Here is a 22874-nt window from a genome sequence, read left to right as displayed (position 1 = left end):
TAACGTTAAATAAATGTTTCATTTCGTTTATTTACAGAACACATCAAACAATGCAGCATCAATACACAAATGAACCGTTCACATGTAGGCACAGTATTGGAAGAGATACGCATGAGATACAGATAATAAGTCACGGAAATGATAACGAGTGTGTACATAATTAATGCGAGAACACCAACAGCTTTGTTGTGGTTTTAAGTCCCTCTGTGGATAAAATGATTACCCAACACTCACTCACACACACTCTCACAGACACACAAAAAGGAATCTATGATCATCATCTCATATACAAAGCAAACAAACAATCCGCTGGGGAAATGAACGGCTTTATCTTCGTTTCCCAGAGGAAGTGGATTGTATACGTCATTGACAGATGACTGGCAGAGCGTGTCAGATCTGACTGGAGCAGTTCCAGCACTGAGCTCTTTCTTTGTTCTAGGTTTTCTTTCTCAATGAGGGCATTTTGTTTTATTAATATAGCAGCCTGTGTGTGTGTTTTAAAATATTTAAATGTGAAAACTTATTACTGATACTGAAAGGCTGCATCAAGTTTAGAAGCTGTGGGTCCGATAAAAAGAGGACCAAAAAAAATAAAAAATGGCAGCTCCGACTTCTACCTACACAAAGTACTGATGTGTTTGAACCAACTGTGTCCAGTCAGTGTATATATTAGGGTTTAATTAAAATATTCTTCTACGATTTCTCTCATTTCAACTCACGCACGCACGCTCATTAAAACATCGCCGACAGCTTCCCGAGTGGTCATACTCAAAGAGGTTCAAAGGAGCCACGTACACATGTACAGAAAGGCCTCGGTTTTAAAAAAATAAAACATTTGACATTGCATAGATTAAAATAACATAACTCTGTATGCGATGTAGCCGCTACCAAAGTCCAGATTATGCATGTGTGCTGCTTTAGCACGTCATTAACTCCTCACGCAGCAGAGAGGTGCTTCTGCAACTTGACTTTGTTAATAGCTTAAAAGAAGTTTGTTTTGGTAAAATATTAGACAAAAAAAATAAAAACATTACATGCAACAACATAGGGTTTTTCTTGATTTGTCCATAAAATGCTATGTGTGGATAAGAAAAGCAGCCTTTGTGTTATGTTGATGATGATTATATCGAACTGAATGAGACAGTACAGTTGTAAACCAGTAGAAACCACATTTCGTATGAGTGTTTTTTTTTGTCTTACTTGTCTAATTTACAGTACTTACAGTGGAAAGTATACTGACAGAATAGAAAGGAATTTATAGTTTTCTGTTAAAAGACGTCACTGAACATCCCGGTGCTCATTATGCATGTGTGTGTAACATCCAGTTAATATCCAGGGTTTATATCCAGGCCATCGCCATCTTCAGTCCTTACATTTAGTCCTTTGCTCAGTTCGTCGTTTCTACTCTTAGCAAACCTCCGTCCGGGCCGACCGGCTCTGTCCTACTTACTCTTGTGCGAGCCAATCATCACCTTGGACACAAAGTTGACGATAGCGCTCGCCGGCTGCTCGGGGTCGTGCTCCGCAAACAGGTGACATATGTTGTCCATGGAAGTGCCAGTTTTCCTCGCCACAAAGCCAAAGATTCTGCAAAAGTGGTGCGCAGGAGTTAATAGCAGCACTGTCATCCGTCTGACGGTGCCTTTAAAAATAGTCACGGCGTTCTGGTTGTGCAAAATTATACTTACTTTGCTGGTGGGCAGCCATCTTTTTTCCACCTATGAGCAGTGAAAAAAAAAAAAGGATAATAGTGTTGGCTAAAGCTTACTTTTTCATCTGCATATTTACAATTAGCAGTTGCAGTGATATTTGCATTTGTTTTTCAGGGTTTTTTGTTTCTGTTTCCCAACAGCTGATTAGAATAATAACAGGCTTCTCTAACAATAACTACTGTCGAACCCATAAATGGCATGTGGGCATCTGTTCCAGCATTAAATCAACAATACTCACTTTCTATCTTGAGGATCCAGAGCACAAAATATTACTGTGTTGACGTTGTAATGCCTCCTGAAAAAGAGCCTAAAGAGAGAAAATTAAGGTTATGAAAAGCGGCTCTTTTGCGTGCGTGAGTGGCGTAAATGTCTGCGTGGCGCTTACTTCCTCTGGTTGTCGGTGAGGGTGATTCCCTGAGAAGAAACTTTGAAGTGGACCACGGTGGAGGTGGGCGGAGGGTTGGCGTTCAGGGTCATGCCGGTGGCCTTCTGCACGGCCTGGACGCCCGTCAGCGACTCCATCTCCACGGAGCCCAGGTACCACACGTTGCAGGCTGCAGCGACAGAACAAACATGCAAAACGCTTGGATTTGTGCAAACAGCTGCGGATCGAGCGGCGCGGCGCATAATAACAGGGCCCCGGGAAGATAGTGGCTCGTTTCCAAAAAACCGTCGCAGAATCGCACACGGGGAGGGATTGTGTCAGTGTTTGTGTACGGTCCCGTCATCTGTTTGTCAGAACGTCTATTCGTAGCGAGTGACATAAGAGGCCTGATTACCTGCGCCCTGTTTCAGCAGCTCAGCAGCGGAGTTAGTGACTGATTGCGAGGTATTCTCCACAACATCTTCAAGGGGATCTACGACGAAGAAAAACATCAGTGAGATTACCGAGCAGAAACCATAACAGCTGCATCAAGAGATAAAATTACTAAATTGCCAGAAATATGGGTAGCTGCAAAACTTAAGTGATGGTTATTTTGTACTCTTGCCGTAATCTTCTCCAAGAAATTAAATTTGATGTGTGTGTGTGAAGATTTACCTCTGTCAGGTATAATGAGTTTACAAGGCAGAGCCAAGGGAGTGATTGAATGCTGGCAGACCAACGCAGTTAAGCTTCCTGTAAAACAAAAGCATAAGAAATCTAAATTAGAGCCAGATTTAATGCTGTGTTGCAACACCGGCCTCTGTTTCTGGTATCATTACCGAAATCTTACACAATAGTTTTGCTTTAAAAGAAAAAGAAAAGAAAAAAACATGTAATGAATTGAGAGAAAAAAAGGACCACAGAGTACAATAACATATTTAAAGAATGTAAGATCAATGGAATGAGCGACTTGTTAATGTGATGGATCACCTATGTATCTTTAAGATAGTTTGGAAATGTTAAATTGGATGGTTGCTACCAATTTAACCAAGAATACAGACACCGAGGCAGGACGATACCACAGGATTCAGCTATAAGTGCACTAGTCTGAGTGGCCCACACTGGTAGAGTTCACTACACACCAATAGAAGGCAGTATTGTTCAAACATTCTTGCTTCCTGCTGTAATGCACCCAAACAGCCAGATGGTGTCACTGCTGCAAGCCAAAGAGGTTTAACTCACCAAAATAAGGCTCATTGGGGCAACCCTTCAGCCGCACTCCTTTCTGTGTGCACTCGATCAGGAAGTGGCGCACTAACTCATTGGATAGATCTCCTCCTGTTACGAAAGAGAAAGCAGATAGAAGACAAGATACACAGAGGTGAATAATCACTCGCACTAGTTTGTGGACCGCCCTCCATCTGACACGCTAGATTTACTCCGGCCTGCACAGCATCTCCAACCATTTATCTCAGCGCCGCACATCATTTCAAAGCCTTAAAGAGTTCGACGCAGCATTTTAAATCACGACATTCATTCTCTCAGAGGTTAAATGGATAATTATTCAGCGGAAGTGCCTCTGAGGGGGTACAGAGGGGAGTCTAAGTGAGGAATGTCTTCACACAAAGACTAAGAAAAGGCCGCTCCTTGAGGTGGGTTGGGTTTCACACTTATAAGGAGTCACACTGCCCCAAGCTCAGAATGTGGAGATTGGACTGTGTCATGATGTCACCACAGGTGCTGTTGGACTGCACAGGGGTGAAGGCAAACAAAAGCACAGGTGTGAGCGGGGGAAAGGGCTGAACACAGCGGCGGGTCGGGCAGGAGGACATCCTTGTGGGCTGCTCTAGTCAGAAAATATACCCACCAAATAATCTGACTGGTTTCTGATACATGTTGTGCAGGATCTAATGTCGTGAACCTGTTTTTGAAAAAGAAAACGCTGTGTGTGAATCTCTATCATCACTCAATCAGCCTTTGTTTTCACGCTGAAACGTAGCCAGAGAATGTTTGGCCAGATTCCTCTCCAGACTTTGTCTTCATTCCAAAAAAAACCCCTCCCTCTATTTTCTAAATATGCTAAACCAACACACTACGCAGTAAACAAACCAAACAAATACCCCGTTTTGACCCCAGTCCTGGGATATAACTTCTGTAATGGAGAGAGTTATGTGGGGCAGGGAGCCTGCAGGAAGAAGGCCCTGGGATCAGAGCAGGCTTATGGACCCAGCACAGCTTTTGTTAAAGGGTGAAACATTAGCTGCACATCTAAGACTATCAGGCAATAGAGGTCTGTTTAGCTTCATGATGCCCAGGAGAGTTCACACACAAACAGAAAGAGGGACTCTCAGGTTCCAGCCATGTAGGCGAGTACAGTGGGCTGTAACTGAAGACGGCTTTGTGTGGGACTGTTATGCATGATTCCCAGGACGTCCGTACGACTGGACCAATCTCTGACTTCTTAACCGCGATAATTAAAAGCACTGAGCAGGAGTCAGAGGGGTTTTAGCCTAGCTTAGCATTAGGCCTGTAAGCAGGAGGAAATTAGCATCACTCTAAGGACATGATGGTGTTATCAGTCTTCTCCATGAAAGCCAGAAGACGTGGACTTCCCCGATTCTTTCTTTTACTGCTGTTCATTCAAAGAAACAGACAACAAGGCTTCAGTCATCCACCAAATTGGGTTTGATTTTAAAATTAAATCACACGAACCAAGTGGAATAATCTCACATGTGGATTGAAAATTTTGCTTGTTTTTAGGATAAGTGGATTATCTAGTGCTTTCTAAAGAAGTGTAATGTCATTTTCCTTGTTTTGAAAGGAAACTTTGTCTATTTGAGTTATTTTTAACTCAATACAAGGGACATGTCTAGCTATAGGCGTCTTGTACATTAGCTAGGCTTAACGCGAGTCTCTTCTTTATGATATTTCACAGGTTTTCAGCAGGGTTCAGGTCTAGACACTGAGCCAGCAATGATTGGATCTTGTTCTGGAGGTCCTTCATCTACCCTTTTTTGAAGCATGGTGGTGGAAGCATCGTGATTTCGGGATGCGTTTTTGGTCAATTGCACACAGTGACAGTTAAGGCGTTTTTGCATTGTGTGAACCAACTGCTTACAACAAAGAGCTGTCTGGTTTTTTTTTGTTTACCACATCTGTCTCACCTTTTTTGCTCTGCTGGAGAACTGACGGAGGCGGTGTAGCCACCTTCATAGCCAGACCGTAAGCCCCTCTGAAGGAGTGGCTGTCTCGCACAATGAAGCAGCCGGGCTCCTTGTCCTTCAAGACTGAAATAGCTGAAGCAATAGAAACAACAGATTGGTGAGGCTGACTGGGAAAATGTCTTGCTTCTTCATTACTCTGGAACAAAAGTGACGACTGAACACCTACCTTGATCCCTTGAGATATCTGGCTTGTACCAGAATTTGGATGTGTCCTGCACAAATTTTACAGTAACCTGCTTGCTGGCCAGCACATCTGGAAAAGACAAGCAGCATTTAACAGTGTACGATAAAATCAAGCCGTGTGGCACCCATGAGGCCACTAGCTTCTTTAACAGACCTTAGCTTACCTGGCAGAGGTGAGGCTGTGCCTGGTGTCTGAGCTGACAAGTCAGGCAAGACGTTGGGGAAAGGAATGCTCAGGGAGCTCCCACTGTGGGGACTGGAGAAGCCGCTGAGGGCCGGAGAGGCTGTTCCCAGCGAATGGTCCCCATCTGACGCCCTCTTCTTCTCAGGCAGAAGTGGGGGTTGGATCTGGGGCGTCTGCAACTGATTCTGCCCATCCATGGAGCTTAAAAGATCCCTGTCAATACCCATGCTTGGACAGTCTGTGCCGTAGCCGAGGCCGGAGTCATCCTGCTCGTCAAAGCTTTGAGCGGGACTGCGGTTGCGAGCGTAGCAAGCCATGCGGCTTCGCTGGCTGCTTCGAGGGGAGCTGTGGGCATTGGGGGCCGGGTGGATGTGGGGGTGGTGCAGGGGTGGAGAGTGGTGGCCGTAGTCCAGTGACATAGCGTGGTGCGCCGGCGGCCTGGCAGACGGGTAGCTGCTCAGAGAGGAGTGGCGGGTCAGGGCCGGGTGCTCTGGCCAGGACTGGCTCACGGATGAGCTGGAGTGACGAGAAAGGACAACATAAATGAACACTTCATATTGCTGGTGTTATCGTTCAAATTAAAGGCTTGCAATTAATATGAAAGGCCTGCTAGCATGGTCGATCCTGTAGAGAACGAATACTGTTTTCCTTCTGGTGGTAAACGATGGCTGATATTGCTTTTTTAAAAGATCTCTACCTGTCTGTCTGCTGAATGGTCCCAACAATAGATGCAGAGTGTGAAGAACTTAGCGTCCTGTGGCAGTTGATGGAGGAATCTGGCAAACTCTCCACTCCAACATGACTGATCTCTGGATATCCCCGGGGTTCTGCGAGAGAGACAAAAAATAAAAAAGACACTTCAAGCATGCTTCATGGACATATTCACAGTTAGGATATATTTTTTTTTAGCTTAATGTAAAAATGACTGACTTCTAACACGTACGCAGAGAGAATTATATCGAGAAAAGCTGCAGAAAACAAACCTATTAAGTCAACACAAGCCAAAACAAACTTGCTGCAACAAGTAGTCCTGTATAATATGGAGAATAAATGGCCAGAGAGAACGCATTAAAAAATAAAAAAAAATCCCCTGGGAAAAAGCTCTGGGTTCTTTCCAGCAACAATCAATCAATAATGTAATGAAAGCTGTCTGCATGGCTTTGAGCCGGGCTATTCAATCTATATAAAAACCAATCACTAATAACCGCTGCCACAACCCACGCAGTCAACAAATCAAACTTGACTGCAGCTGGAAATTAAAAGCCTCCCGCCATAAAAGCCTATCAGTCATAGTTTGAAGTCACCGACGTCAACAAATCTAAAGGCTCGTGTTCCAGCTCCGTCTTCACAGCCAGATTTTTTTTACTTTTATAGGAACCAGAGGTGCAAACGCTGAAAGAGTTTCTTCTTGTCCCCGTTTCCCCTCTGTGTACACAGAGACACTTTCATGGGGGAAGAAAAGTTTTTTTGTGCCATGCCTCCTGACCCACAGTAACCATGGCGATGTGGCAGGACTGAATGCAGGGATTCTTGCCTGGGTGTCTGAGGTAGTAAGAGGCACAGCAGGGGCACATATCTGCTCCGGGGCCTTCAGACATACTGTAGATCTCTATGGAAACACGTCCAACGAGAGGTCAACGTGGGACGAAAATGAAAGTAATGGTTTGGTGCATCGTGATGGGACGGATCTGAAACCAGTTGTGATATTTTTTTGGGCAATTTTGTGCAGCAACAAAAAATAAAAACAACAACAACATGAGAGAAGTTTGGAAGGATGGTGCTAAAAGAATAAATAAATATAAATGCTGTTCCCATCTCTGTTACAACCAGGGTGTGTTCCACCTCACACAAAAAACAGCTCAGTTTTAATCCAAAGAGCAACATCGATAGGTCTTTAAAAAAAAAAAGAAAAGTTTTCTCTGCAGGCCATGACCACGCAGGCATTCTTCAAAACCCAACCACGCAGGGCTGCGAATGGTTAGGAATCCCCCTGCTCTCGCATGTATGAGACGTCTTTGTTTTAAGCCTGTGTTTCAAAATTCCACCGACAACAATGCACCCGTTATTAGGTAAAAGCAAAGCGGGGACCCAAAATAGCTCCGCTTGTAATGACACAGTGGATCCAAGCATGCAGACACGGGGCAGACATGAAAGAGGACTCTGGCAATTACCACCCACTCAATGCGTGTCTTTTTTGTCAACGAGTGCGTCTTATTGTTTGAGAGAAGAAAAATAAACCACAAATACAATAAAAGAACAATAGAGGACATGTAAAAAATAAATTAAATAACTTATTTTCTGTTTGCTTCCTTTTCGTTGGCTTGGTTAGAGGTCGGTTGGTTGCTTTTTGTTCCTGCTTCTTTTTTCTCAGTTAGATCTCCCTCCTTTATTTGCTGGCTTGATGAGGTGCTGTTTTTTCTGCTGTTGGTTGATTTCTTTTTTTATTTTGTAAAAACACGAGTCGTTCTTCTTACGTGTTGTGTTTTTTTTTTTTTTTGTTTTTTTTGTGTGTTTGATGATGTTTTTTTTTGTGTGCTTGTTTGTGTGAGTGAGGTTTTGTTTGTTCGTTTATTTTTTTTTTTTTATTTGTTTGGTGTGGGTGGGTGGAGGGTGTGTGTATGTGTGTGTGTGTGTGTGTTTATGTGTGTGTATGTATATGAAAAAATGAAAAACTACAAATAAAGTGTAGTCAAAAAACAAAAACGTCAAATTATAGAGTAATGGTAGAGGCTACCATTCAAGTCCAGCCTTTAAAGATGCTGTTATGTTCACAATGAAACATAATTTTCTTCTTTCAGATTAAAAGCATGTTAATATACTTTTCATGTGAGGTTTTGCCTTCTCATAAGAACAAGCCCAGAGATCTGAACCTACCATGGTCTGTCCTGTAGCCTCCGAAGGACTGCGCGCTGGGAGGCGAGGTTTGCCTCAGGTGAGTAAATTCTGACATATTTTTCACTGAAAAACACAAAGGAGGAGGATTTTAATTAAACCCAAATGGCGATGAGAAGAAAACAAACCTGGGCAACAGAGCAAAGCGTACCGTAAGGTGTTGGAGGGGAGATGGGGAAGGCGGGAGTGGGTGGAGTCATGTCGCTGCCGGCCTCCACTCCACTGTCCACATCCGGGCCCTGCGCTCTGAAATCGGCGCTGTCGCTCCGGTACAACATGGAATGCTGCAGCTAGCAACACACAGAACAGAGCCATACATTAATAATGTAATTTATTTGCAAGCTTTATCCAGCGTGCATGCGTGCTATATTTACCTGTGACTGTGGCACGCAGGGGGAATACGTGCCCTGGCCCCGGTACTCCTCAGTCTCACCCCAGCCTGAGTTACAGAAGCCTGGATGATCCGTCACGTCCCTCCTCTGGCAGCTTAGATTCCTGGTGACGCCTGCTCGCACCTCACCGGACTGGACAGCTGGACACACACAGGTAAACAAGGAGGTCATTAAACGGGTTTACGGGCATCACTGATTCCTAGGAGGTTAAAAAAAAAAAGCATAAAAACACAGAACAGAAAAACAGCAGCGCTTTGACCTTTGGTGGCTTTTAGGAAGGTGTTATTTCCAATATTATGCATTGAAATGTCTGTGAACTCAAAAGGCATAAAGCTTGAGCAATATAACAGTGTTAATGAAATGCATTTTGTGGTTATCGTATATCACAATATCGAAGCTACTCTTAACACTTTATCATTTATATTCCTGCACATATCCATATGTTAATTCATCATGCCTCATCTGCACATGTGAAAGGTGTCCAGAGCTTTATTTTTAGCCTTATTGTACTTTTTATATTTCTCGTCTTGCTTCCTTCACGCCTCATTTGCATCAAGCTGCTGTGACATGTGAGGAATCTTATACATCCTCATGATGTGATTCAGCTGAATTTAAAAAAAAAAAAGGAAAAAAATAAGTTGGTGGCATGTTAATTGGTCGCTCAGGGTTTGCCTCCAGTGATGTTTGGAGAGGACAGCTGAGGAATGCCAGGGGTCTGGCTGGTGGGCGAGAGGGTGATGGTTATGGTGGGGTGGAGGAGGGAGTTCAATGTTGTGACTACTCTGAGGAGCGCTGCCACTCAGCACCGGGGTGTTAATTTGAGCCCTCCCAGCGAGCGTCCGACCTCTCAACTCTGAAGAATGCTAATGGTGCAGAAGTGCTAATGCCTGGGATCATTACTCACTTCAGTCTGAGCATCCACGACACAGACAGTGGCAGTGTTTCTCTGCACACGCTCCACTTTCGTTATATACGTACATCTGCGTGATTGTTTTTAATCTGTCTGTTGGCTAAGAAATGTGCACGGATGATACAAAAAGCATCCTCTCCAGTCCTTCCAGCGTCATCGTCTCTGTAACCTAATGTGACTCCAACAATAGGGACAGGAAATAGAACACGTACAGCATTGTGCAATAAGATTTGGTTTTCCACTGAGGTAGTTTGTGTGATGTTTTTATATCATTAATGGTTTCTTACCTAAACTTCTTTAAAGTATAATACATTGAAACATACTGTACATCTAAATACACACGTTCTGTATGTATATAAAGTGCTTAACAAATTTATTAAACCACCACCCAAAGTCAGGCTCTAAATTAACAGCATTGGTAATTAGCAAAATCATATTGTATGTTTCTGTAATGGTTAATACACCAGTATGTAGAAGCTCTTTAACCCAAATGATGTTTTAATGTTAAAATATGATTATTGTCATTATCCATTAATTTTCAAATGTACTGTTTTTAAAAAAATACCAGTAAAGCAGATTATTTTTTCTTGGCTAAGATGTCAAATTATAGTTATTTACCTGCGTTTATGAACAGAAAAGTTAGTTTTAGTGGTTGAATGTGATGCTTGGTTATGCTCAGATTTGGGTATAAAAAGGTGAATTCAGTTTGAAATCTGTCCTTCCCGTCCAAAATGGTAAAATGTGGAGAGCTGAGTGTGAATAAAAGCACTTCATGATGCTGGATGGTCTATGTAGATAAACGGTTCTAAACAAATTAGACTTAGAAATGCTTAATACATTTGTTAAGCACAGTATATTGTGAAAGATGATTCCATGTCACCAAACCACCTTAAAGAGGCTTCTTACACTAGAATGTACTTTTTTTTAAGCAGTATCAATAAAGAAAAGTAGCTCATAAATGGAACTCTAATCTCAAAACAAACAACACCTGCAAATGCAGACGCATTGCATTTATTGTGCTAAATTCACGTTCAACAGTATAAAGACGTTCGTTTTGGGCCACATTTCTCCTGCAGGCTGTTGTTGAGCTTCCAGTGGAGATCATTTCTGTTATCCGACCCTTGTTTCATTCTAAAAACACAAATACTGTAAAATGTTTCCTTCTTCCTGTTTTTCTTTTCTTCACCTTTTTAATAAAGCGATGAGTCAGCGAAAGAGCGGAAAGCAACATGCAATGACACGACAAGCGAAAGAAAAAGGCGTGATGGTGTCGAGCAGCATGCACGCCGGACACAAACATCGCAAGCAGCAGAAAAGGACAAGAATGAATTCCTCTGAACCTTCGTGATAAATACCTCATAAACAACCTAACCAGCCGTCTTTAACCATAAACAACTTTTTGCTTCATGTTTCTGTCACCAGTGAAAACCTACATTAAAAGCGAACAATCCACTTGCAGATTATTCGCAAATTAGCAAAGGTAGAGCTTCTGGCTCTTGTTTCTTGGAATGGTGCTTCCGTGTAGTGGATATGCGCAGACAGGTATGCCTTTGGAGTCGAATGGAAAACACGTAGCCTACGGGCTCACTTGTTCCTCTCCTGGAAATTCCTCAGGCCTCCCCATATGTGCCCCCACCTCCTCCTCCTCCCCTCTGCAACCACACGTGTGATTCATGCACCCAGACAGCTTTCTGAATTTTCCTCTACCTCGCGGGGCTTTTTAGTGCAAATGCACCTCGTATAAATATTCTTCAGTTAACACGTATGTTTATTAAACAGCATCAAACTTGTGCGACTGCGAGCCAGATCTGATAAAAGAACAATCTCTGCAGCAGATAGTCACGAAATCAAAACACAAGTTGTCACATGATGTTTTTCCAATCACGTTTATCGCCGTCCACGGGCCGCAGAGGAAACAAAAACAGATGGGATCCCATCATCGACGAGTTTTACAGCTCGTGGGTGGAAGCGGCCGCACAGTTACAGAAACACATATTGTGAATTCTTCTGCAGAATTTGCCTCCGACTACGGTCCCGGGATCGGTCTGAACATGAACGAAGAGGAAATAACTCGTGGTTATCTACTGGAGGTTCATTATGTTGCATAACTTCTGCTCAAGAAACCTGACAACAACAGTCAGAGGAGATATTTTAGTAACGCATCATGGATACGAGCTCAAAAAGAAATGAGTCTGGGCAGATGGAGGGTGACGCTACATGAGAAAAGATAGAACAGCATCTACGAGATTTGAGAAATAGATGACATAAATGATATACAAGAAAACTTCAACAGCTTTGCACAGTCTGGTTTTGTAAATATCTATATTCTACATTCTCAGAGACAGCAACGTTCAGAAAAGGTTAATGACAGCTGCTCTCCCTCCCTTCATGCACCATACTGATCCTGTACTCAGATAGCTATACAGACAAGTCTGGACGGCGCTCTTTCCTCAGAAACATACTGCAAACATCTGAAAACCTGGCAACAGCCCTGCTATTTCTGCCACTAAAACACGCCAGGTGGGAGAGGGAGAGGAGGCGTGGAGTTAACTCTGTAGTGAAGGGGAGGATGAGCTCCTGCTGTTGGAGAGAAGCTCTCCAGGTTCACATATTCCTGACACGGTGATTTTATTACTCATATATTTGCAGTGTCTATTTATCGTATCTAGGTAAACAGTTTCTCTGGTTTCATTAAGACTGTCATACATTTATTTCCACAACCACACATCCAGGCCGCACCATCATCATCATCATCACCATCACCACCATCACCACACCCAGACTGTCTGACTGTCTTACCTGTCTGCTGCGTGTTTTTCAGGGTTGCCGCGTTATTATTGTTGAATCTGAGATCGATGCCGTTCGAGCATTTGCCCGCCGAGCCGTTGACGTGTGCGCTGCCGTTCCTCTTGATGGAGCCGCTGTGGCTCGACACCGGCACGAACGTGGGGTCCAGGTCCATGATCAGCTGATTGAGCTGGTCGATGGAGTTGTCGATGTCCATGGTTAGGGATTTGAACTCCTCGTCCCGTTTGTTGTTGTTGTTGTTGTTTATCGTCGCCTGTTCTTTGTGGGGCGCCGTCGTGTCCCTTGAAGGGCCCTGAGGCTCCATGGGCAGGCCTGCTTTGGGTAAACTGCTCCCCTGTTTGCTCCCGGGATACCTCTCTGTGTCGTTTCCGTCCTCGGGCATGTAGACGAACTGCTGTGCCGCAACCATCTGCTGCTGGCGAACCCACGACTGAGTGGAGTAGCTCCCCTGTCGGTAGACGTGCTGCTTGGGCACAGGAGCGCTGCTGGGATTAGAGGAGGCCACTGAGTTGCTCCTGGAGCTCAGACAGCCCCTTCTGGCCTCAGCGTAGGACCTCTCATACTCCTCCATGGGAGGAGGTGCAGCGTGGTGGAGGTGATGCTGGCTTTGGCTTTGCTGCTCCTCTCCTGCAGGACTCCCGAAGCCGTCTGACAGCAGGGAGTTTTGACTGCTCTTGTGGCACGAGGACGATAAGGTCCCTAAGCTGTCCACGCTGTGCAGATCGTGACCTGTAATGACCTCATCATCGAGGATGTCCGTTTCCCTCTCTCGGGGTTGTGGGTCTCCGTTGATGTGCACCTGTGCTGGGACTGTCTGCTGGATGCCCACCCGAGGGCCCTGATCATCCATCTCCTCCGGTGATGGATCCTCGAGGCCGAAACCACTGAGGAGGCGCTTCAGCTGCACCTTTTCCTTCTGGCTGGGTCCCTGGTTGGCCTTTACGGCGGTAGCAGCGGTGTTGGCGGTGGTGGTGGTGGTGGTGGTCACAGGTGTGGGTCTGTCCGCCCACAGGGAGGTGCTGGACAGGCCTGAGTCGCTGCTGACGGAGAGGGCGTGGTCGCTGTGGTCGGGGCTAGAGGTGGCGGAGGTGGTGCGAGCCCCTCGGCCCAGCGTGGCCTCTCCTCCGTTGGGGCTCCTCTTGTTAGCCGCTTTGTCCTGGCTTAGGCCTTGAGAGCGTGGCGCTGCAAAATAGAAGAGATGCAGCGCTTCATACAGTCAGCTGGTATGGGCACACACAAGAGACACACAGACGGCACGGACTCACACAGACGAACACAAACGGCACAAGACCACGAAACAAAACAAGACTCTGTTAACATGCACGGTCACGTCATTCCACAGACCTCCGACTTTCAGAAGCTCACATATAGTCACGCCTCACCTGATCAAGACAACATTCCAGACAACACAGACCACAAATATCTCGGGCATTAAGACGGTGAGGGAGAAGATCTTGTGAGTCACTTTGCTGAATTAAGACAACTCACCTAATTAGATGTGTCAGATTTAAAAAATGCAACACTGAGCAGAACCAAATCCTTGCTTTTCATGTCGTAATTCAAGCCTACTTCAAAAGACCTTCCATTCATCTCCTCCCAACGGGCCACCAGGTGAACTGTCAGAGCTCTCGTTCAGTAGCGGCGCAGCATGTGCAGCAGCCAGACGTGTTCTTCATGCAAGGAGGTTATATAAGAGAGTCTCCTGGACGCTGCTCCGAGAGTCAGACGGGCTGTGGATCTCGTCTGACCCCTGCATTCCTCACCCCGCTGTGATTAGGCCACCCTACTCCCTCTCGCCTGCCCCTTGACCCCCAGCATATGTCCAAACAATCTCCTTAATCCTCAGAAGTAGACGAAAAATCGCAAAGGTCACTCATTTTGCAATCAGAGTCAAATCACGACAACCGTGAAAAAATAATTTGAAAAAAAATCAGGTTCTGTCTTGCTAAACTTCTGCAAAATGAGGGTTTGGAGACGGATTCCGAGTGCGGGCGAGCGGAGCTGCTGCCAAGTAAGTAAGAACTGCTGTTTCACTGTCACTCTCCCTCTGCTTCAACAAAAGAAAGCTGGAACATGACTCCTACGCTTCTCCCTCAACCTACCGCCTTAAGTACTTGCCTTTCAGTCAAACCATGACCAGAGGATCTGAATACCAGACACGCATGATAAAAGCTCCCCCTCCTCCTCCTCCACCACCTCCTCCTCTCAGAAAGCTGCTGTATGTATGACTGGAGCCCCCCTCCCCTCCTTACAAACCTGCAGCTTCGGCTCAGGGCTCCATGCAGGTCAGACCCACTGGGAGTTTTCCAACAAATCCCTCTCACAACATTCCTCCTAGCAAGGTGCAAAGCAGCCTTTTAACCTCTGAACCTTCGTGCCGGCCATCTTTCTCCGTCGGCCCTGTCATCATCGTGCCTCCCTTCACTCTCTAAACCCTGCCCTCTCTTGGCCACCCATTTGTCTCAAGGATAAAAATCTCTTACCTTTGCTGTCCCTGCCAGGTGAGACAACCTGCAGCGAAGCAAAACTCGATGCAGGCGATGCATGGCTCTTACCCCGGCCGATGGCAGCGAGGGGCAAGTCAAGAGAGTTGGAATAAGTTGGCCCTGCTTTCTTTCTCTGCAGAGAAGGTGAGAGTGTTTGCACTCTACACAAGGGGGGGACCTTGAGATCTCCAAATAAGGGCAGAGGAATGTAAACAAGTGGGGCGGGGCTTGAGGATGGAGGCGGGCCAGAGGAAGCCAGTAACCCGACCTCTTGCCCTGAATTAGGGGACTACCCCACTGGGGAGAGGAGAGGGGGGAAAAAACGAGGGAAAGAAAGGAAAGAAAGAAAGAGAGAGGGCGGCCCGGAGAGGATCAGAGAATGAAAACAACATTCCTGCAGCTCAAGACATTTGCACTCTGTAAAAAGACACTTTTTAATTAAGGCGATCATTAGCTTCTACAGGCAGCTCTGGGCGATTTGCACGAGAAGCAGCAGCCGAGTTGTTTTTCTCTCACTCTCGTGTGTCATGAAATTACATGCCTGCTATCCTCATATGTACAATACTGGCAAGAAAACAGATGTGCCCCCCCTCCTTCCTTCTTTAAACCCAATTATGGGGTTGAAGAATTGTTTTAAAAACAGTTTTACCTATCGCAGATTACACTGACATTAACGAAGCCAGAGCTGGTTCACCAAACATGCTCTTAGCTGGTGAACTTGAGAAAAAAAAAACCCCAAACCATTTCTATCTCGCGTTCATCTCGTCGGCTGTTGTGGCTCGGTCAGTCCCTGAATAATCCACCAATTACAGTGCAGAGAGCAGCGAAGCCACAACTGTTCCTCAAGCTGCTCTCGTATCACACGAGGAGGTCTGGTTGTGTATGGCTATGCAATTACCCAACCCTTTCCATTCCTTCTCAGTTACTACCATCCCCGAATGCCAGAAATGTGAGTCAAAAGCATAATGATGATGATCGTCCTGGTTTTCTTCCGCCCAGGCTTCTACATGTGTGTGGATGTCGGCACACTGGGAATTACATCTCTTAAAATCTTTTGTGCCGTTTGCACAGGACACGCTGTACATGTAGAAGACAAAGCGAGGCTCAAACTACTGAGGAAGCGCCATTATCCAACTGGAAGCCTTCATTTGTGTAAACTATGTTCTTATTAAGCCTCAGCAGCATCTAGTCAGGCAGACGTCTGATTTGCTTTCAGATTTCTATCACAAAGAATTTCGCTTCTATTTCAACAACAAGACAGCGAATACAAATATGTCAGTGGTGCTTGAAATTCTAACTAATAAACAACATTTCTTAACAACAACCCTTAATTTGGACAAACCATAGAGCCTTTTTTTTTTTTCAAGCAACGCAAACAGCTGGACACGAGCAACACAACACACAAAAGGTGACATTTTATATATCTGAGGACATTATAAGGAAAAGACTCACTGCTTCCAAGAATCCTCAGTAGATATCTATGGCTGCATTTTAAATATCAGATTTTTTCATTTCACTTTGAGAACACACAACAGCTACCCTTAAAAAGCATAACGCTGCATGCAGTTTAACACAACTGGGACGTACAAATTCGTCATAACATTGCGCCTCCAGGTTTTGCTGATACATCCATCTTAACCTTTACCTGCTGTTCATATTTTATAAATTCCCTTCAAGAATTCCCTCATAGTTAGTGTCTATACCAAATTTTAAACTGTAGATCTATTTAAAATGTCTAAATAGCCCATGTCACATTAATAAATGTAAATAAAAAATACACCTTAAACATGGCCTGTACCAGCGGTGTCGAACTCTGGTCCTCGAGGGCTGCAATCCTGCAAGTTCTAGATGTTTCCCCTCTTCCAACACACCTGATTCAAATGATCAGGATCGTTACCAGGCTTCTGCAGAGCTTGATGATGAGCTGATCATTTGAATCAGGTGTGTTGGAAGAGGGACACATCTAAAACATGCAGGATTGCGGCCCTCGAGGACCAGAGTTCGACATCCCTGGCCTATACAGTCTCACAGTAACAAGATTCCCTTAAACCTCCATTTTCCTTGACATAACCCACACTGGTAGATCTAAAATCCATGTCAATGGATATGCGGGTCAAATTTGACACAAAAAACAGCCTCAGTGTAAGTTTTTGTGTATTTTGAGTCACTTCAGGAAAAGCCATCAAATTTCAAACTTCAAAAGAATGATGTTTAGAGTCTTTGTCACTGCTGTCAAATGTCAAAACGGGTCTGATTTGAGCTGAGCAGTATGTAAGGGTTAATCTCTCGTGCTTTCTGTGCTTTAGGCAGCTAAAGCCTTTTTAATTCTCACATGAGACACAATGATGTATGTGAAGAATCTTTTGCTGTGCAGAGGACTGTGAGTCAGAATTTCCAGAAAAGTGAGCTGGCTTGGATTCTGCAAAATGCGACCGGATGTTATAGGGCATGCTGGTATTTGTGGCATTTGACATGCTATGCACCGGGATATAATACATGTTTTCTCTGGAATACTGTATCGTACAGCCGGATGGGAAACACGCAGTTGAAACTGCACAAAGGCAGCAGAAGTATCACCTGTCAGAAAAATGTTATTTAAGGGCGAAGTCACCAACCTGTTGAGCTAATTTCTGTCAGACTGGTGATTCTATACACGCTGTTTTCTATGTCCTGGTGACCACTGACGTTGCAGTTATGGCTCACTTTAGATAAAGGTCGGATTGCCTGGGCCGTTACCAAGATGCCTGCTGAGCAGTGAGGCTTACCTATAAGGACTTAAATGAAAGTCTTTTCCAGGATTTTACAGGCTAAGCCTTAAAGTTAAGGTCAAATGCTCCTTATACTCAACTGTTGGTGGAGAACTACCTCCATGTGATGGCTGTCTTGTGCTTTACTGATATATTTATTCAGTTTATCACAGCGTTTGCAAAAGTGTCATGTGATCAAAAAATTGTGAATTTCTCTTTAAAATAGTTTAATTGGGGCGCCCGTATAGCTCACCTGGTTGAGCGGGCAACCCATGAACAGGGGCTACAGTCCCCAACGCAGCGGTTGTGAGTTCGAATCCCGCTCATGACCCTTTGCTGCAGATCTCTCCCTCGTTCTTCTCCCCCCTTTCCTGTCTCTCTCCACTGCTCTAAATAAAGGCAAAAGCCCAAAAAATATATTTAAAAAAAATACAAAAATTTTTTTTTTTTAAATAGTTTAATTGTCTTTAAAGTGGCCACCTTTTTAAATATGGGCTCTAATTTTTGGAGAGTTTTTATTCTAGTTTATGATCTGGAGTCTAGATATTTACTGCCGTGACCAGTTTTAATGGAATTTTAATAAAAGGAAATAGTCCTCATAAAAACTGCTGACAGCACGGTCCATGAACTCGTCTGGAAATAAATAGAAATCATACTTTTTAGCCTCATAAATTAAATCATCTGCATTGTATTGCGGTGGCAGATCTGACAGCGAGGTATCACAAAACGATCTGCGTGGCTGTAAACAGCTAAAAAGATTTAGTTTTCTAATTAGTGTAAACTGAACCAATGAAACTTCCTCAAAAGATCCCAAAGAGACAACAAAGCGACATCTCAGACGTTACCTAAACACCACTTACCGCCACACAAAGACAACAACTGTCTTCGGCAATAAACTCGAGTAAACAACCTTTTCTGGAAAAACAATCTTTTAAAATTCAACTCTTAATTCACACGTGGGGATAAACACACACTCGGGCAATTGAAGACAAGCCATTGAAGTAAATGAGGTTTTCTTTTCACAACCTTTAGCACCGCAGTGGCAAAACTGTTTTCTAGACTTCCTCCTCCTGACCGGCCTCCGAGCGACGGCCAAACCGGGCCCGCTAGAGGGCTGCTGGTAAGTACATGCAGAATTCCAACAAAGCTCCGAGTCTTCCCTCTCAGATGTAGTGTTTACATGAGAAAACAAGGCTGTAAATATCCCACATGAATGCTCTGGAATCACGGCAGAAAGACAGAAAGCAAGAGAAAAGAAAGCTCCTTTGTTGATGTCTTTGTCTTGCTTTTAATGAACGCTTAAACTCGAGTGGCTGCACTTTCATTGCATTCTATGTGGATTTGTTGGGGTATTTTAAATGAAAACGTTGAAGCCGCTCATTTTCATCAAGTCCAACTTATAAAAACACTCAATGAATAGTGGAACAGGGTGGATCTGGGCTTTAATGCCGCCACCACGTTGCTCTATTCTGGGAGGTTGTTGTGAATTCTGTGGTCGAGTGGAGAGAAACAACCACAGCGAGGACGGGACGCCCCGACAGGGTGGCTCTGAGTGTGAGTATATATGTGTGTGTGTGTGTGTGTGTGTGTGTGGGATGGTTAAAGCATGCCTATTCATTTCATGAAACAACAAAACAGAAATCTCTTGAGAACTAACTGCTCTTCCTCTGAACCCAGCATTCCCTACATACAACAACACCCCTCCCTAAGCCGTCGCACAGAAACAACACTCCATCGCTCTGCAATCTCAAGTAAAGTCTTGTTTTTGAAGCTCTACCTGCCAGCCTGCTCCTCTCATAAGCAAATTCCCATTAATAACCGTTGCGACATAAGCTACCGGTGACTGGATGTTAAAGCAATCACGCTGCAGTCCCTCAACGCCATGTTAACTCCCCTCAGAGAGACGCTGTGTGTGTGTGTGTCAGTGCAAAAATAGAGAAAACACATTGAAAGCTGGGAAAGTAATAAGCACAGAAAGGTGGGGAGCTACATCTAGGGTCAAAACAATATCCCACATAAACTGTTTCCAAATCTGTTATCTCTGCTCAGATAGTGTTTGATTCATCGGGTCGACCTTGGCCCTGCAGCAACCGACATGTAGCGCAGCAACAGTACCTTCACCGTCGCAGATGTTCTGGTACGAGTCCCAGCGGGTCAGAGGATCCGCGGTGTTGTAGTCCACGATAACATCTGCTCCGTTCTGCCACCTGTCAGCACCTGGGTCCAAGAATAACATTTATGGGATGGCTTAATCTAGGTATGTAATATATATTATCACCAAATAAATAAAAGAAAAGTGCAGCGCTTCAGTTTCCCTGAATACTTCTGCCAAGAGTGAGATGAGAAGATGGTCTCATGCCTTCATGCTAAATATGAGGCTTAGCTTAGCACGAAAGCAGGTTTTATTATTTGTTTAAAAACAGCATTTTATGGGATAATTAGAACAAATAAAAACAAGTTTAATCAGGGTTTTACTGTGAATCCTTTTCTAGTGGTGGGACACAATTAAAAAAATTAATGAGAGGCTTTGGAATTAATCACATTTTCATCAAATAGCAATATTTGGCACAATAAGCAAAGTTTTTCAATTCAAATACATTTTGGTTGACGACTGCATCAATGAACAGACATAAAGGTGAACTTAAAGAACAAAAATGTTTATTGTTCATCTGCACTTTTCATCCGTCTAGATCTGTGCAACTCAAAGTGGAATTATAGCGATTATATTCAGCATTTTAAGACTTTTTTTTTGCACAATTTACCACGCTCTTATCCAAGCTGCAATCGGGAAATTTTTAAAAAAGCTCAACGTGGTCTCGTCTTCCATCACTGTTCACTAAACTTTCTTCTGACGTCACTCAGTGTGCATCAGGGCTCCAGAGTGCAACCAAAATGGTGGCATTTGCAAATTAAAATTTCAAGTGGTCGCATCGGTGCGAGTGCACGATGATCATTAGGCTGCAGTAGCGTCAGCACAGTAGTGGAAATCAGTGCTTTTTAATCTTCTTATTATACTGCGGTATTGACGCTTAAAAATGTGGTGCGATTAAATGTGCTATATTTTTTTTACGTGTTTTTTCTTCTGTAATTAGTTCATTGAAATGAATGCGTTAAAATCCCAGCCCTAGTTTTCCATGATGCTCCTAGAATCCTTATACTTCTGAAATGTGTTTAACTCACACATACGGACAAATAGACCCGTACAGTTTCACTCCTGTGGGGCAGCACATGCTGAGCTTCTTTACCTCTCTGTCAGCACACACTTCACACTACATTTCCCCTCTGCAGCATTCCACATCCCCTCTCACCAGGGGGCAGAGGGGGAAGTCCAGAGCACAGGACAGCGCAAAGGAAAAAAAAAGAATGAAGCCAGCGCTGCTTTTCCAACTACCTCTCCCTCGAGCAACTTCCTAAAAAAAAAAGCTGAAGAGTTAAGAATCTACCTGGGATCTTCTCTGGTCCCTCGGAGAACACCAGCTCCACTTTCCCATAATCTGGAAATCTGGAATCTGAAACGTCAGCAAACACAGGAATGCCGTGAGCGTGCTTCATTCAGAACTGGAAAGATGAATGGTGCGTACGACTCTCTGGGTACACGTAACATGTTTAGGAAAACAAGATGATCGGTCTGAAAGTGCCAAGTCTAAATTAAGTCCAGACTGAGTCTTGCAGAAGCTGCGTGGAGCAAAGGAGAAGCCGTTTACTAGCGGCGGCACGTCGAGACCTGCTCTCAAGGCTTTTTTTTTTTTTTTCACACATCTACCTTTGTTGGCAGTCTCCATGTCCTCTTTTTCAAACATCAGGTTGTAACCCTGCACTGCTCCCGTGTGGAACTGCAGCCGGAAAATAACTTCACGCTCTGCGATTACGTCACTTTTGTGGTAGCATTTAATCTACAAAAGGGGGGAGAAAACAAAACACAGTGATGACTTCCAATATTACTATTTCTAAAAATGCAGCTTGTGTTGTTTTTATTTTTTTGTCCTACCATGATGTCCCCCTTCAGGAGCTGGGCGGGCTCCAGGCTGATGCACACTCGGTCTCTGTGGCCTGGACCAATGTGACTTTAAAACAACAGAGAAGTCTGTCAAAGTGAGCCACAGTTTGGAAGCAATTACAGATATTTACAGAAAGCAGTAACTCGGAATTTAAATTAACACTAAACTGGCTTAAACAGAAAAACTGCTTTAAAGTATTCCAGCGTTCTTTGAAGTGCACAATAATGTTCAAATTAGTTTACCACATGTGTGAGCTACTCACTAGACTCCAGACGAATACACTGCTTGCATTCCCTGGTAGACCTTGATGTAGGGACGGCACACTAGACAAAAAAAAAGAAAGACATAAGAAGTCTCGAATAAATGCGATAACGAGCCGGTTGGGTCCAATATTCAAGAGCAGTTTCTCAGATTGTTTTGCTCGCAGCTAAAGTGTGATAAGCTGTTGTTGTGAGAAAGAGGTTTTAGCTGCGTGATGCGACCAGAGCCTTTGTTGTTTCAGGGAAATTCGGGAAAACAGTAATTTAAATGCGAACATGCAAATGTGTGGATTCCCATGGTTTTTACTGGGAACCGGGAAGTTCCTCTCCTCAGTTGTGTTTATGTACACAACCTCTGTGTGTGTCTGTCTGAGCCTGCATGTATGTATTGGAAAAAGAGAGAGAACATAAACTTCAGATAAGACTCAATTTTGTTTACTGCTGCAGCTCTGATGTGGTTGTGTCTGAATTCGCTCAAGATTTTTTTTTTGCGTCAGCAGTGTGTAGCCGTAAACAGTGTGAGTTTAACCTCTTGTGGCGTCGAAGTTCGGTATCCCATGAAGGATGACACAGTGCAGGAACAAGGGGGAGGCATTAATCTTCATGGATCCACTCAGTAAACTGTTGAGGATCCAGACGTACCTGACAGAGAAGCACAGCGGTGGAGGTTAACATTAGACAGGACTGTTAGGAACACTCCCACAGCAACAAACA

General features: G+C 44.2%; 1 protein-coding gene across 3 annotated transcripts in view; it reads right to left on the bottom strand.

The window, feature by feature from the left end:
- Nucleotides 1-22874, bottom strand: part of tns3 (tensin 3) — a 32831-nt gene continuing 9957 nt past the window's right edge. For 2 of the 3 annotated variants that reach the window (XM_008300383.1, XM_008300382.1), the window contains exons 7-27: nucleotides 22690-22802; nucleotides 22163-22223; nucleotides 21891-21966; nucleotides 21666-21795; nucleotides 21346-21411; nucleotides 20018-20119; nucleotides 12661-13851; nucleotides 8934-9091; nucleotides 8711-8849; nucleotides 8542-8625; nucleotides 6365-6494; nucleotides 5648-6183; nucleotides 5467-5553; nucleotides 5241-5372; nucleotides 3319-3414; nucleotides 2752-2829; nucleotides 2492-2569; nucleotides 2098-2266; nucleotides 1951-2019; nucleotides 1689-1718; nucleotides 1-1587 (exon numbers count right to left, since the gene is read on the bottom strand). In XM_008300383.1, coding sequence (XP_008298605.1) covers nucleotides 1443-1587; nucleotides 1689-1718; nucleotides 1951-2019; nucleotides 2098-2266; nucleotides 2492-2569; nucleotides 2752-2829; nucleotides 3319-3414; nucleotides 5241-5372; nucleotides 5467-5553; nucleotides 5648-6183; nucleotides 6365-6494; nucleotides 8542-8625; nucleotides 8711-8849; nucleotides 8934-9091; nucleotides 12661-13851; nucleotides 20018-20119; nucleotides 21346-21411; nucleotides 21666-21795; nucleotides 21891-21966; nucleotides 22163-22223; nucleotides 22690-22802 — 3670 coding nt within the window. In that variant the 3' untranslated portion in view covers nucleotides 1-1442. The remainder of the gene's footprint in view (nucleotides 1588-1688; nucleotides 1719-1950; nucleotides 2020-2097; nucleotides 2267-2491; nucleotides 2570-2751; nucleotides 2830-3318; nucleotides 3415-5240; nucleotides 5373-5466; nucleotides 5554-5647; nucleotides 6184-6364; nucleotides 6495-8541; nucleotides 8626-8710; nucleotides 8850-8933; nucleotides 9092-12660; nucleotides 13852-20017; nucleotides 20120-21345; nucleotides 21412-21665; nucleotides 21796-21890; nucleotides 21967-22162; nucleotides 22224-22689; nucleotides 22803-22874) is intronic. The other variant, XM_008300384.1, reaches the window with a different exon arrangement.

Source organism: Stegastes partitus, unplaced genomic scaffold (assembly GCF_000690725.1).
Source record: "Stegastes partitus isolate 25-593 unplaced genomic scaffold, Stegastes_partitus-1.0.2 Scaffold1530, whole genome shotgun sequence".
Lineage (NCBI taxonomy): Eukaryota > Metazoa > Chordata > Actinopteri > Pomacentridae > Stegastes > Stegastes partitus.
The sequence above is the reverse complement of the archived record's forward strand: the minus strand, read 5'-3'. Positions and strand labels throughout refer to the sequence as shown.